This window comes from Propithecus coquereli, unplaced genomic scaffold (assembly GCF_000956105.1).
Source record: "Propithecus coquereli isolate 6110/MARCELLA unplaced genomic scaffold, Pcoq_1.0 Scaffold305, whole genome shotgun sequence".
In the NCBI taxonomy this organism is placed as follows: Eukaryota; Metazoa; Chordata; class Mammalia; order Primates; family Indriidae; genus Propithecus; species Propithecus coquereli.
Window position 1 is genome coordinate 2,894,568 of NW_012148675.1, and position 14,204 is coordinate 2,908,771.

At 37.1% G+C, this 14,204-nt stretch overlaps 1 protein-coding gene across 1 annotated transcript in view; it reads left to right on the forward strand.

Annotated features, from left to right (window-relative positions):
* PSME4 (proteasome (prosome, macropain) activator subunit 4) overlaps window positions 1–14,204 on the forward strand; it is a 109,689-nt gene that overhangs the window by 74,108 nt on the left and 21,377 nt on the right. Inside the window, exons 27-36 of the mRNA XM_012649840.1 lie at window positions 19–148; window positions 835–916; window positions 3,258–3,411; window positions 3,919–3,988; window positions 5,223–5,348; window positions 6,222–6,374; window positions 8,349–8,453; window positions 9,412–9,503; window positions 10,279–10,410; window positions 11,137–11,345. Of these exons, the coding sequence (XP_012505294.1) occupies window positions 19–148; window positions 835–916; window positions 3,258–3,411; window positions 3,919–3,988; window positions 5,223–5,348; window positions 6,222–6,374; window positions 8,349–8,453; window positions 9,412–9,503; window positions 10,279–10,410; window positions 11,137–11,345 (1,253 nt within the window). The remainder of the gene's footprint in view (window positions 1–18; window positions 149–834; window positions 917–3,257; window positions 3,412–3,918; window positions 3,989–5,222; window positions 5,349–6,221; window positions 6,375–8,348; window positions 8,454–9,411; window positions 9,504–10,278; window positions 10,411–11,136; window positions 11,346–14,204) is intronic.

Sequence of the window (14,204 nt, forward strand, 5' to 3'; positions counted from 1 at the left end):
TTTTTCCCTCTTTTTAAGGCCCTGGAAATTTGAACATATAGGAATTGGGCTTCTGTCTCTACTCTTGAGAGATGACCGAGTGTTGCCTCTTCGTGCCATACGTTTTTTTGTTGAGAATCTCAACCATGATGCAATTGTGGTTCGAAAGGTAGATACCTTATTTTAACTATAATCTTGGGTTTGAGAATATTTACTTCACCTGACGTCTTTAAGTTCTTCACAAACAATACACACTTATTAAATACTTTGAAGTGTATTGATTCGAAGTCTCCCTCTGTTGGTTCGGAGATGGTAATGATTCATTTAACAAATCTACGAGGATGTATTTAGGCACTATGCATTTTAACACCGGGGATATAGCAGGGAGCAAGTTTATAGGCTCATAGGAAAGATTGACTTCGAAAAATTAGAAAATAGGGTGTGTAGTGTTTCAGGAGAGGAAAGAAGTCTGAGGATACAACTTTTTGGCTTTTTGCTCTCAAAATATTAGAGGTAAGGTGCAGGGGGTGGGGTGTGCTGGCTTAGGCTAATACATCAGAGAAAGACATTTAAAAAGACAGGCTAAGATTTGAAGAATGAGCAGATACTGGTTTAACAACAAAAGAATCAAAGTTTTCTAGGCAGAGAGACTAGCACATGTGAAGTTCCTAGAGTAAGGACTACAAATGACTCATTCCAAGTCAGAGTTAGCACTCATATGGCTGTGCCACCAGATGTTAATGGCTAAGGTGATTTTGAAAGAAACCGAATCCAATTCTGCTTTGAGTGAAGCAGGCAATCATTTAAGAGATAAAAAAATTGTGAGACATGTATACCTTCCTATGTTTTTTCTAGATGGCTATCTCAGCTGTGGCTGGTATTCTCAAACAGCTAAAAAGAGCTCACAAAAAGCTGACCATTAACCCCTATGAAATCAGTAAGTACTACCAAAAGCAATTAAGAGTGCTTTTCAGGCTGGGCACGTTGGCTCACACCTGTAATCCTAGCACTCTGGGACGCTGAGGCGGGAGGGTTGCTTGAGGCTGGGAGTTCAAGACCAGCCTGAGCAAGAGAGAGAGACCCTGTCTCTACTAAAAATAGAAAAATTAGCTGGGCGTGGTGGTGTGCGCCTGTAGTCCCAGCTACTGAGAAGGTTGAAGCAGGAAAATCGCTTGAGCCTGGGAGTTTGAGGTTGCAGTGAGCTATGATGATGCCACTGCACTCTAGCTCAGGTGACAGTGAAAAAGAGTGCTTTTCAGTAAAACTGAGAAAATTTCCTTGAAATGTATAAATTATATTAATAGTTCTTTAGCTCAAATATTCTATGGATATTAACATAAAGTATGAAATAATGTTATCAGCTGGGCATGGTGGCTTAGGCCTGTAATCCCATCACTTTAGGAGGCCAAGGCAGGAGGATCACTTGGGGCCAGGAGTCCGAGACCAGCCTGGGCAACATAGTAAGACCCTGTCTATGCAAAAAATTTAAAAGTTAGCCGAGTGTGGTGGTGCAGGCCTGTAGTCTTACCTACTCAGGAGGCTGAGGTGGGAGGGTTGCTTGAGCCTAGGAGTTCAAGACTACAGTGAACTATGATTGTGCCACTGTACTCCAGCCTGGGTGACAGAGTTGAGACCCTGTCTAAGGAAGAGAAAAAAGAAATAGTATTATGAAAGAAACATTTGATGTAGTAAAACTAGTAATAAGTATTTTAAAAAATAGATTGACTCTTCATATCTTCATAATACATGTACCTTTTGCACACTCCAGGCAAATATGCCACTACTTCATATTATTTATCTCACCCACTAAACAGTTACCACATTAACTGCCATGTATTTAACTCATGCTAGTTTTGAGCCCAGGACTTGGGGAAGCATATGTAACTCACACGTCTCTTTTTCTTGGGAACAGTGTAAACTATTTTTCAAGTTGCATATAAATTACGTACAGAAAACAATAAAAAATAACACATTTTTCATTAAATTGGAAAGGATCATTTTGTTTTTGAAGCTTTAATTCTATTTTCATAATGAAACACCATGGCCCCAAGGGAAAATTTTTTTTCTAGTGTGGCAATGTGTTATATTAGTTATTTATCCAACCATATTTCAAAGACTTAAAATACCTCTTATCAATTTGGTGAGCTTTTGTCTCTGGGTGTGGGATTAGGGGCAAGGTTAATTTTGTTCTTTATACTTTATTATCAGAATTCTCCAAAAGAAAAAACATTTTTTTCGCCCTACAATCCAATCCAGGATTAAAACATTACCTGTAGTTGTCATGTCTCTTTTAATTTCCTTTTCTTTTTTGGGAGGACGGCGTCTCACTCTGTCACCTGGGCTAGAGTGCTGTGGCATCAGCCTAACTCACAGCAACCTCAAACTCCTGGTCTCAAGTGATCCTCCTGCCTCAGCCTCCCAAGTAGCTGGGATTACAGGCGTGTGCCACCATGCCCGGCTAAATTTTTTCCTATTTTTAGTAGAGATGGGGTCTCACTCTTGCTCAGGCTGGTCTCAAACTCTTGAGTTCAAGCTATACTCCTGCCCTGGCCTCCCAGAGTGCTAGGATTACAGGCGTGAACCACCACACTCACCCTTCTTTTAATGTCTTTTAACAGTAATGTTTAATCCTAGATTGGATTGTAGACTAGAAAAAATGTTTTTAATTTTTTACTTTTGATTAAAGGACATTCAGTGGGACAATTGACAAAGTTTGAATAAGGTCTGTTGATGAAATAATAGCACAGTATCAATGTTAACTTTTTGATTTTGAGAATTTTGGTTATTTTAGAGAATGTTTACAGTTCATACTCAAATGATTCAATAAACGTGTGTGGTGGGGGAGAGACAATGTCAAAGCATACATTATAAGATGTTAAAATTTAGAGTGTCTGGCTGAACAATATATAAGAATTCACTGAGCTCGTAAGTCAGAAATTAATTCAAAGCTAAAAAGTTTCAACAAAATTAATCCTTCTAATTTGGGTAAAAGGGATGAACTATGTATAATACTTGATTTTCTCCCTGCTAGTAGCCATCCCAACACCATTTAGTGGATAATCACATCTTTTCTTCTCTGGTTTGAAATGCTCCCTTAATTGCGTGTGTGTGTGTGTGTGTGTGTGTGTGTGTGTGTGTGTGTGTGGTTTTGCCTTGAGAGAATTTTAAAAGAGTCTTGTTATGAAGGAAAAGTTGCACTATTACTATTGATTGAAAGTTGAGAATAATGCTTGGATGGATGTTTTTAAATTCATTGAACGTCATTGTCTTTTCCTTAGGTGGACATCCTAAACCCATCCAAATTCTTGCTGGTGATAGGCCTGATAATCATTGGTTGCATTACGATAGCAAAAGTATACCAAGAACTAAAAAAGAATGGGAGTCATGTTGTTTTGTGGAAAAAACTCACTGGGGATACTACACCTGGCCCAAGTAAGTTGTAACTTACCATGTACCCTATCTATCATTAAAAAGCCTTTGATATAATTGTTGTATCATATTTGGATTTCTGGGGAGGTTCAGAGGCATTTGAAGGTTTTTTCATCTTCCCTCTTCCTTTCTTTCTTTTGCTCCTGCCAATGCTGCCTCATTCCTGCCTCTTTCCTTGTACCAAAACACTTAGCCTTTCTTAATCCTAGTATGATATGGCTGAGGATGTTGTTAATATCTGCTCTAAATTATATTCCTACCTATTAATACACATGCCTAAACCAGCTCAGAGAACTACTTCTTTGTCTTTTGTTATTAATTCCAATGATTTGTCATTAGGACACAGTGATCTGATAAGTTTTTAAGGCTCAGACTGTTACTGATGTACTCGTATCTCCAAACTTAGCATCTAGTTAGAGTTCATTAAAAGTTCCTTCTAATTGCTTTCTATCCATGAAGCTCTAGTATTTTTTTCTATGCATATTATAAACATAAACTCTTACTGTATAGGAATATGGTTGTTTATGCTGGTGTGGAAGAGCAGCCTAAGCTTGGCAGAAGCAGGGAGGATATGACAGAGGTAAGCATTCCATTTCACCATGGTTCAAATGCCATCTTTTTTTGGCCATGGATTTATCTCAATCTCAGCTTAGGTCTTTTTTTTTTCCATTTGTGTATTTTAAGATAGCACTGAGTAAATACTAGTGCACATGTAACCCTCTCGCCCTCTCTTCCCCTTCTACTAGGGCCAGTTGACACAGATCTTGATATATCTAAAGTTACTCTCAAGTTACTACCTCATTTAGCACACTCCCTTGGGAATTGCTTTATTTAGTTAGCTGCTAGTTCCTTGTATCAGTTTTGTCTGAAACAAGCTTCTTGAAGGAAAAGATAATGACTGATGTTTAGTTTTTTATTGCATATATATGATGGGCACTCAGTAAATAGATGTTTGTAGGTTTGGTTTTTTTTGTTTCTTTTGTTTTGTTTTGTTTTGTTTTTTTGAGACAGGATCTCACTCTGTCACCCAGGCTGGAGTGTAGTGATGTGATCATAGTTCACTATAGCCTTGACCTCCTGGCTCAAGCAGTCCTCCCACCTCAGCCTCCCAAGTAGCTAGGACTACAGGAGCAGGTCACTGCACCTGGCTAATTTTTTTATTTTTTGTAGAGATGGTGTCTTATTATATTGCCTAGGCTGATCTCAAATTCCAGGCTTTAAGTGATCCTGCCTGGGCCTCCCAAAGTTCTGGGATTACAGGCATGAGCCACCACGCCCAGCCAAGAGTTTAGTCAAAACTTAGATTTCACTGACCTTATTTCACATTGAAAGTTGACAAAGGGTTTTAAAGTCTATGTTTTCCTCAAATTAATGTTATGTAACTTTTATGTTTTGGTTCAGAACAAAGTTTGCCTTTTAACTTTGGTGTTATGTAAATATGGAAATGATTTCTTAAGCTTTGATTTATACCTTTGGGGGATTTTTGTAAATTGCTCATCAGGGGACACAATAGCATTGTCTTCATTTCCCAAGCAAAACATTTGTTGGTTTTAATTCACAGTGTGAGAAATGGAACCCCAAACTTAAGAATCTGAAGGAAAACTTTTAGCTATTTTTATGGATGTAGCATTTTTGTGGGGAGATATGATTTTGGTTTTAGAAAGCATTATAGTCTCTATAAGAACTAGAAGTTCTTTAGGATAAAAACAGCTCGCTGTTGAGTATCAAAATCTTATAATTGAATTTTAACTTTTTCAGAATCATGTTTTTAAATAGATTGTAAACCCTGAATATTGTTTTTTTTAACTTTATAGGCAGAACAGATTATATTTGATCATTTTTCTGATCCTAAATTTGTTGAACAGTTAATTACTTTTCTATCTTTAGAAGACAGAAAAGGAAAAGATAAATTTAATCCACGACGTTTTTGCCTCTTTAAGGTAAGTATATTATCTATATATCCTCTTCGTAAAGCTTAGTGACTGTTCAGTTTCTAGGTTCATATGTTTTAAATACTTAATTTGAGTGCAGCCATCATCTTCATCTAAAATGGCACTGAAATTTACACCAGTCATACATTGATCTTGGCTTAAGGTTAGGGACTCATTAAAAAAAAAAAGCAAGCTTTTTAGTACAGTTGGCTGTCCTTATCTGTGGATTCTGCATTCATGGATTCAACCAACCACAGATCAGAAATGTTCAGGGAAAGAAATGGATGGTTGTGTTTGTACCGAATATGTATAGACTTTTTTTTCCTTGTCATTATTCTCTAAACAATACAGTTTAACAATTATTTATGTAGCATTTGCAATGTGTTAGGTAGTATAAGCACTCTAAAGATGATTAAAAATAAATGAGAAGATGTGTATAGGTTATATGCAAATACTGCAGCATTTTATATATAAGGTACTCAAACATTCTCATATCCTTGTTGGAGGTGGGGTGGAACCAGTCCCCTACAGATACCCAGGAATGACTATCTTTAATGTTTGTAATTAGCACTAGAAGCAAAAAACCACAAAAAACAAAACCCCAAAATATATGCATTTCATGTTTACTTACTTTTTTGAGGTATAATAGTTTTAATGTCAGAATGATTAACGTCTGTTTTCTTGGTTACGTTTTAATGTGATATGTAAAATAGTATTCTCATCATTTTAACTTAGAGACATTGTTAAAGCAGTTAGTTCTAAAGTGGAGAACACCTGAAGTTTTTAAGTACAATAATAACGTACAAAATAATTATAAAAATATTATAATTGAGATGATAGTCATTTGCGTACTGAAAAATGTTCTTTTTTTTGTTTTTATAGGGTATATTTAGAAATTTTGATGATGCCTTTCTGCCAGTTCTGAAGCCCCACTTAGAACGTTTGGTTGCAGATTCACATGAAAGCACCCAGCGATGTGTTGCAGAAATTATAGCTGGTTTAATCAGAGGTTCTAAGCATTGGACATTTGAAAAGGTGATGTATTTACCTGTACAGTGCATTTCCTGTGAAAGCTACATTATTTATTTAGGTAGCAATTCCCAAGACATTAGATACTGATACTTAAAATATGAAATGTTCGATTCTATAAAATGTGCAAAATATGTATATGTTGCTTTTGAGTACAGGTCACAACTTAATGGTCTATCGGCAACATTCAGTATCGTTACAATTTTGAAATATTTGTCAACATTGGGGGAAGAAAATCAGGACATACCATGTTTACAAAAAGAATTCCAGTTTCTCTTAAAAAAGAGGAACATCCTGGAGCACTGGTCCCACATTATTGCCCTGCGTATCAGTTGGCTGGTTCTGCACGTGGGCTTTTCCCTTCATGAAACCACTCCAGCTTCTCTCTGTCTGTCTTTTTTTTTTTGAGACAGGATCCTATTGTTGCCCTGGCTGGAGTACAGTAGTGCAATCATAGCTCACTGCAATCTCAAACTCTTGGGCTTAAGCAATCCTTTTGCCTGTGCCTCCTGAGTAATGAGGACTTTAGGTGTGTGCTACCATGTATTGCTGATTTTTCTATTCCAGCCTCTCATTAAATCTTTTCTCCTAGCCTCCTTGCTCATCTATATTACTTGTCTAGTCTTGGAGACAGTTTGAGTTTGACATACCCTTTTTAGAATAGCCCTCTTTTTAATTGTAAGACTTAGTTTTTACACACCTACCCTATAGTTCTTTGTTACCAAAATACACTAGGTTGAAAATAACCTGGTCAAACGTCAGAAATACCTGTATGTAAGGTAGACTCCTATTTCTTCAAAGCGAAAACACAAATATGCTTTTTGGCCAACTTTTAGGAAAAATATGAACACTTTTGCTCACATGAAACAACAGGAGGACTATCAATACTTTTACTTACAGGAAACATTTTTTTTTGTAGAGGCAGGGTCTCACTGTGTTGCTGGTCTTGAACTCCTGGCCTCAAGCAATTCTCCTGCCTTGGCCTCCCAAAGTGCTGAGATTACAGGTGTAAGCCACCATGCCTAGCCAGGAAACAATTTTACTTAAACATGTCACACATGTTCTTGTCATCCTGTTGCCACTTTTGAGTTACCTGTCTCTCTCTCTCTCACTCTCTCTCTCTCTCTCTCTCATCAAAGCCTGGTTGTACCACTGGATATGTTATCCCAAACTCTTCCTACACATTTTTCCTTTTTGAAAAAAATTTTTTTAATTTTTTATTCCTTAGGATCTTTTGATACATAATAATTATACATATTTATGGGGTATGTATGAAAATTTGATACATGCATACAGTGTGTGATGATCAAATCAGGGCGTGTCCTTTTAAACTAAAGTATAGTCCTTAGACTGTAGCATGAACATCACCTGGGAGCTTGTTAGAAAAGTCAAATCTCAGGCCCACCTAAGATGAATCAGAACTGGCATTTTATCAAGACCTCAAGGTACTTTGTATGCTTCTTCACCTATGAGAAGCATCCATACACATACATTCAGTCCCTATACAACTATACACTTTTAAAAGGCTATTTGTAGTAATCCAAGGCTTGAATTTGATGATTATACCTCAGGCAAATTACTAAGTTGTAGTAAAAATGTCATTGCCTCCTACTTTAATAGTCAATCGAGTGGCATTGATAAGCATGCAAAACTTAAAACTGTTTGAGGTTTTGCTTCAGCCCAGTGTACTGTGTTATTCAGAATTTTCAAAAGAGAATTTATCAGTAGTATGAAAGATTTTATAGGGTGCCATATGAAGTATCTCCTTTTCTGAATAATTTTTAGGGGAAAAATTTCATCTATACTTGGATATGTACGATGATAATATAGGAAGGTGTTTTCCTGGATTATTTGGATGCTCTAAAAAATAATTTAAATGTTGCATCAAGTTTTATGTGTGCACATTTCCAGGAAAAGAGATATTTAAAGAAAATGTTCTGAATGTCATTAACTTTTACGTGTGTATTTTGTTTTGAGTAGGTGGAGAAGCTTTGGGAGCTTCTGTGTCCTCTGCTTAGAACAGCATTGTCCAACATTACAGTAGAAACTTACAATGACTGGGGAACTTGTATAGCAACGTCCTGTGTAAGTTTTCCTGCTTCCTTTGTCTAACTCATATATTCAAACTGTTTAATACCCTGTCTCAAAATGTGTGAAATCTCATCAAATCACTATTTGGGAATAGTCATTCTATTTTATAGAGTGAAGTGTTGCCCGACAGATATATTTATAGAAAAAGAAATTTTGTTCATACTTGCATCATTTTACGTAATTGGAGATGGTTCTCTTCAACCTTTTAAATAAATCTTGAGTGATAACTCTAAGGATTGTTACATTTTTTTCTGCTGTAGTGATGCATTTTTTAGTTAAGTGACAGGTCAAATCTTGTGTTTGGAAATGTAACTTAGATGTAGTAAAAGTCACATAATACAAGGTTATAGGTATTACCATATAATATAAGGTTATAGGAATTATTTTTGACACCAAATATGTCCATACCTTCTATACTTTGATATAAAGACAATCCATTTGGGTAACAACAGTTTTCTCTCTGGTAACATAAGCTATGATAATTACATATAGATTTGACTCACCTATCAGTTTTAGTTGGATTTCCTTCCTCTACACAGCTCTTCATATCTGTAGCATCTGTATCCATGATTTTAACCAACCTTGGATCGAAGATATTCAGAGAAAAAAAATGAATGGTTTGTCTGTACTAAACACATACAGACTTTTTTGTCATTATTCCCTAAACAATATACTCTAACAACTATTTACATAGCCATTTACATTGTTTTGGATATTATAAGTATTATAGAGATGATTTAAAGTATATGGGAGGACATGTATAGGTTACATGTAAATACCATACCTGTTTATATAAGAGACTTAAATAAAAAGTCCTGGAACCATTCTCCCACAGATACCAAGAAATGACTGTACTTATATATATTTTTAATATTTCTGAAATAACTGGATATGATTTACTTAGAGAGCTCTAGGCCCCTTGTTTAATTGTTACTTTATATTTTCAACACAGGAAAGCAGAGATCCCCGGAAACTTCACTGGCTTTTTGAGCTGCTGTTGGAATCACCATTGAGTGGTGAAGGAGGATCCTTTGTGGATGCATGGTAAATAAAAAGAAAACCTGTGAAGTTAACATAAGAGATTTTGTATTGATTGATTATGTAAATGGCAATGAACTGTCTCTATTCCTAAAGGTTAGATGAAGTAATTACTTACTTCTGGAAGGTGATGTGATCCATTTCCATACAACATATGCTATTTAGTGGAGTTATTTCTCAGTTGGGAATAAGTAGGAGAAATGTAGGCAACCTGAGAAGTTCAAACATAAGTTAGATTCAGCATTCTCTGCTGTCACATCTTTTATTGGTATTGCTTTTTGTACCAAAAAGCAATGGAGATGGGGGTGTAATAGTAGTAACTTCTTTATCACATCGCTTTTTCACTTTTTCCTGTTAAAAAAGATACAAAGAAAAGAGAGTAATCATTTTAAGGAAAACCGACTACACTTGTTGGGGGCACGTGGAGCTGTAGAAAGTTAGTGAATGACAGGAAGAAATATGGATAGTCCCATTAAAAAGAAGAATAAGTACTCTGTTAATTAGTGAGAAAATGTGAGTTCCAATGCTTAAAGATTAACTCAATGTGTATTCTTAAGTCAGTATTTCTTTCAGTTGTGTAGTAGTGGAAATCAAATGCAAATACAGAGAAAATTATGTAGGAAAATAAAATCTTCGTGAAGATACTATTTTGAATTATGGATATTATTAGGTGAGAAAATGAAGAAGTTTTAATTGAAATGCAGACGTTGTTTATCTATACTGTCAATCCGTAAAGGCAGAAAGGGGGCTCTAACACAACACTCCTGTGCTTTAATTTTAGTCGACTTTATGTACTACAAGGTGGCCTTGCCCAGCAAGAGTGGAGAGTGCCTGAGCTGTTGCACAGACTACTGAAGTACTTGGAACCCAAACTCACCCAGGTTTACAAAAATGTCAGGGAAAGAATAGGGAGGTAGGTACTATTTTCTCTGTGTTGTGGCATACCTCTTGAGTTCTTTTTTTTAACATTTTAATGTAATACACACTGGTTGTGTTGTCAAGGAGTTTCATGGTGTCTTCTTCCTCAAATTTTGTTTACTATTGTACTGTGGGAAACAAGACTAGTCCTAAATGTAAACTAGGACAGCAGTGTGCTCAGAGGTGAGCAGTCACTGTACCCTAGATTTTTTTATGTGCTTTTCATTTGTTTTTGAGACAAGGTCTTGCTTTGTCACCCAGGCTGGAGTGCAGTGGTGCAATCACAGCTCACTGCAATCTGGGACCCCTGGGCTCAGGAGATCTTCCTGTCTCAGCCTCCCAGGTAGCTAGGACTATAGGTGCTTGCCACCATACCTGGCTGATTTTTTTTTAAAAATTTTGTAGATATGGGCTATGTTATCCAGACTACATATCCTACTTTGAATACTTCGTAATTATGGTTTCTTTTATACAAGGCACAATCTGAAACCTTCTTTAGGAATTGACCTGGGATGGTTTACTTTGGTTGGGTTATAACTGTTTTTGAGACAGAGTCTCACTCTGTTGCCTGGGCTAGAGTGCCGTGGCGTCAGCCTAGCTCACAGCAACCTCAAACTCCTGAGCTCGAGTGATCCTCCTGCCTCAGGGGTCATAACTTTTGAACCTCGATTTTATTGATAATGTGGGACCTCTTCTTACTATTATGTGTTTTATTTTACAGTGTGCTGACCTACATATTCATGATAGATGTTTCTTTGCCAAATACCGCGCCAACAACATCCCCTCGTGTCCCTGAGTTTACTGCTCGAATTCTAGAGAAATTGAAACCTCTCATGGATGTGGATGAAGAAATTCAGAACCATGTTATGGAAGAAAATGGAATTGGTGAAGAAGATGAACGAACCCAGGGCATTAAACTCTTAAAAACCAGTGAGTGACTAAAATTAGTAGAATCTCACTTGAAAGCACATTTATTTTGATTATCCTATGGGGTTTTTTCCCCCACTTTTTTTTTTTTTTAATAGAGAGGGTCTTGCTCTATTAACCAGGCTATAATATACTGGCGCCCTTGTATATCACTGCAACCCCGAAATCTTGGACTCAAGGAATCCTCCTGCTTTAGTCTCCCAAGTAGCTAGGACTATAAGTGCACACCACCACATATAGCTAATTTTTAAAACTTTTTTATGGAGATGGGGGTGTCATTCTTTTGCCCTGGCTGATCTCAAGCTCCTGGCCTCCTGAAGTGCTGAGATTATGGGCATAAGCCACCATGCCTGGCCCCCACTTTTTTTATTGTCGTAAAATGTATGTAATACGAAATTTGCTATTTAAACCATTTTTAAGTGTGCAGTTCAGTAGCATTAAGCACAGTCTCACTGTTGTACAATCATCACCATTCATCTCTGGAATTCTCTTCATCTTGCAAAACTGAATCTCTACCCTTTCACCCTAACTCCTCATTCTCTCCCCAGCCCCTAGCAACCACCATTCTACTTTTAATCTCTGTGAATTTGCCCATAATAGGTAGTTCATATAAGTCTAATCACATAATATTTGTCTTTTTGTGTCTGGCTTATTTCACTTGGCATAGTATTTTCAAGGTTGATGCACATTGTTGCATGAATCAGAAATTCATTCCTGCCACATTTTGTTTATGCATTCATCTGTTGATAGACATTTGGGTAGTTTCCATTTTTTGGCTATTGTGAATAATGCTGCTGTGAACATTGATGTGTAAGTACCTATTCGTGTCCGTGCTTTCAATTCTTTTGGGTATATACCTAGAAGTGGAATTGCTGGACTATATGGTATTTCTGTTTAAGTTTTTGAGACACTACCAAATTGTTTTCCACAGCGGCTGCAACATTTTACATTCCAATCAGCAAATGCACAGGGGTTCTCATTTCTCTGTGTCCTCACCAAAGCTTGTTGTTTCTGGTTTTTTTGTTTGTTTGTTTTGTTTTGTTTTTAATTATAGCCATCCTAGTGATATGAAGAGGTATCTTGTGGTGTTTTTGTTTTGTTTTGTTTTGTTTTGTTTTTGAGACAGAGTCTAGCTCTGTCGCCCAGGCTAGAATGCTGTGGCATCAGCCTAGCTCACAGCTAGGCTCAAACTCCTGAGCTCAAGCAGTCCTCCTACCTCAGCCTCCCAAGTAACTGCGACTACAGTCACATGCCACAATGCCTGGCTAATTTTTTTTTATTTTTAGTAGAGACTGGGTCTTGCTCTTGCTCAGGCTGGTTCTCAAACTCCTGACCTCAAGGGATCCTCCTGTCTCATCTTCCCAAAGTGCTAGGATTACAGGCATGAGCCACCGCGCCCAGCCTGATTGTGGTTTTAATTTGCGTATCCCTAATGATTAGTGATGTTAAACATATTTTCGTGTACTTATTGACCATTTGTATGTCTTCTTTGGAGAAACATCTACTCATGTCCTTTGCCCATTTTTGAATTAGGTGGTTTTTCTGCTGTTCAGTAGTAGTTCTTTATATGTTCTGGGTATCAATCCCTTATTAGATATACGATTTACAAATATTTTCTCCTCTTCTTTGGGTTTTCTTTTTACTCTCTTGATGGTGTCCTTTGATGCACAGAAGTTTTCAATTTTGATGAAGTCCAATTTATCTGTTTTCTCTTTTGTTACCTTGGAAATCATTGCTGGATGGAATGTCATGAAGCTTTTTCCTAAGTTTTCTTTGATGATTTTTATAGTTTTAGTTCTTACGTTTAGGTCTTTAATCTACTCTGAGTTAGTTTTTATATGTGGTGTAAGGCTGTGGTCCCCAACCCCTGGGCCACAGACCAGTACCTGCCCGTGGCCTGTTAGGAACTGGGCCGCACAACAGGCGGAAACTTCATCTGTATTTATAGCTGCTCCTCATGGCTCGCATTACTGCATAAGCTCTGCCTCCTGTCAGATCAGTGGTGGCATTAGCTTCTCCTAGGAGCATGAACCCTACTGTAAACTGCGCATGTGAGGGATCTAGGTTGCTCACTTCTTGTGAGATTCTAATGCCTGATGATCTGAGGTGGAGCTGAGGCAATGATGTTAGCACTGGGGAGTGGCTGCAAATACAGATTATCATTAGCAGAGAGGTTTGACTGCACAATAAATGTAACGCGCTTAAATCATCCTGAAACCATCCCCCCCCATTCCCAGTCTATGGAAAAAAATGTCTTCCATGAAACTGTCCCTGGTACCAAAAAGGTTGGGGACTGCTGGTGTAAAGGATATAAGGTAAGGATCCAGCTTCATTCTTTTGCAAGTGGATGTTCAGTTTTCCTAGAACCATTTATTAAAAAGACTGTCCAGCCTTTCTCCATTGTGAATAGTCTTAACTCTTTTCAAAAATTAGTTGGCCATGAAGTGTACTATTTTGAGTAGAAAAATATTAATTGGCCATATTGTGAGGGTTTATTTCTGGGTTCTCTATTCTCTTCCATTGGTTTATATCCCTGTCTTTATGCCAGTACCACACTTAGCTTTGTCATAAGTTTTGAAATCAGGAAGTATGAATCCTCCAACTTTTTCAAGGTTGTTTTGGCTACTGGGGATGTATTTTTGTTTTTGTATCAAAAATTTTCAAGGAAAAAGCACTTAGTCATTATTTAACTACATTAAGGTTCTTGAAAGTTAGTTTTAATTTGTATTCAGTGTAGATATTTGATGGACTGTGATGGACTGTTAATAATTTGCAGATTTATTCTTGGGGAGTGGTTTCAGTACTCTGCATTGGTTGAAACCTTTAATTATGGGTCCTTTTACACTTTTATGAAGTAATATA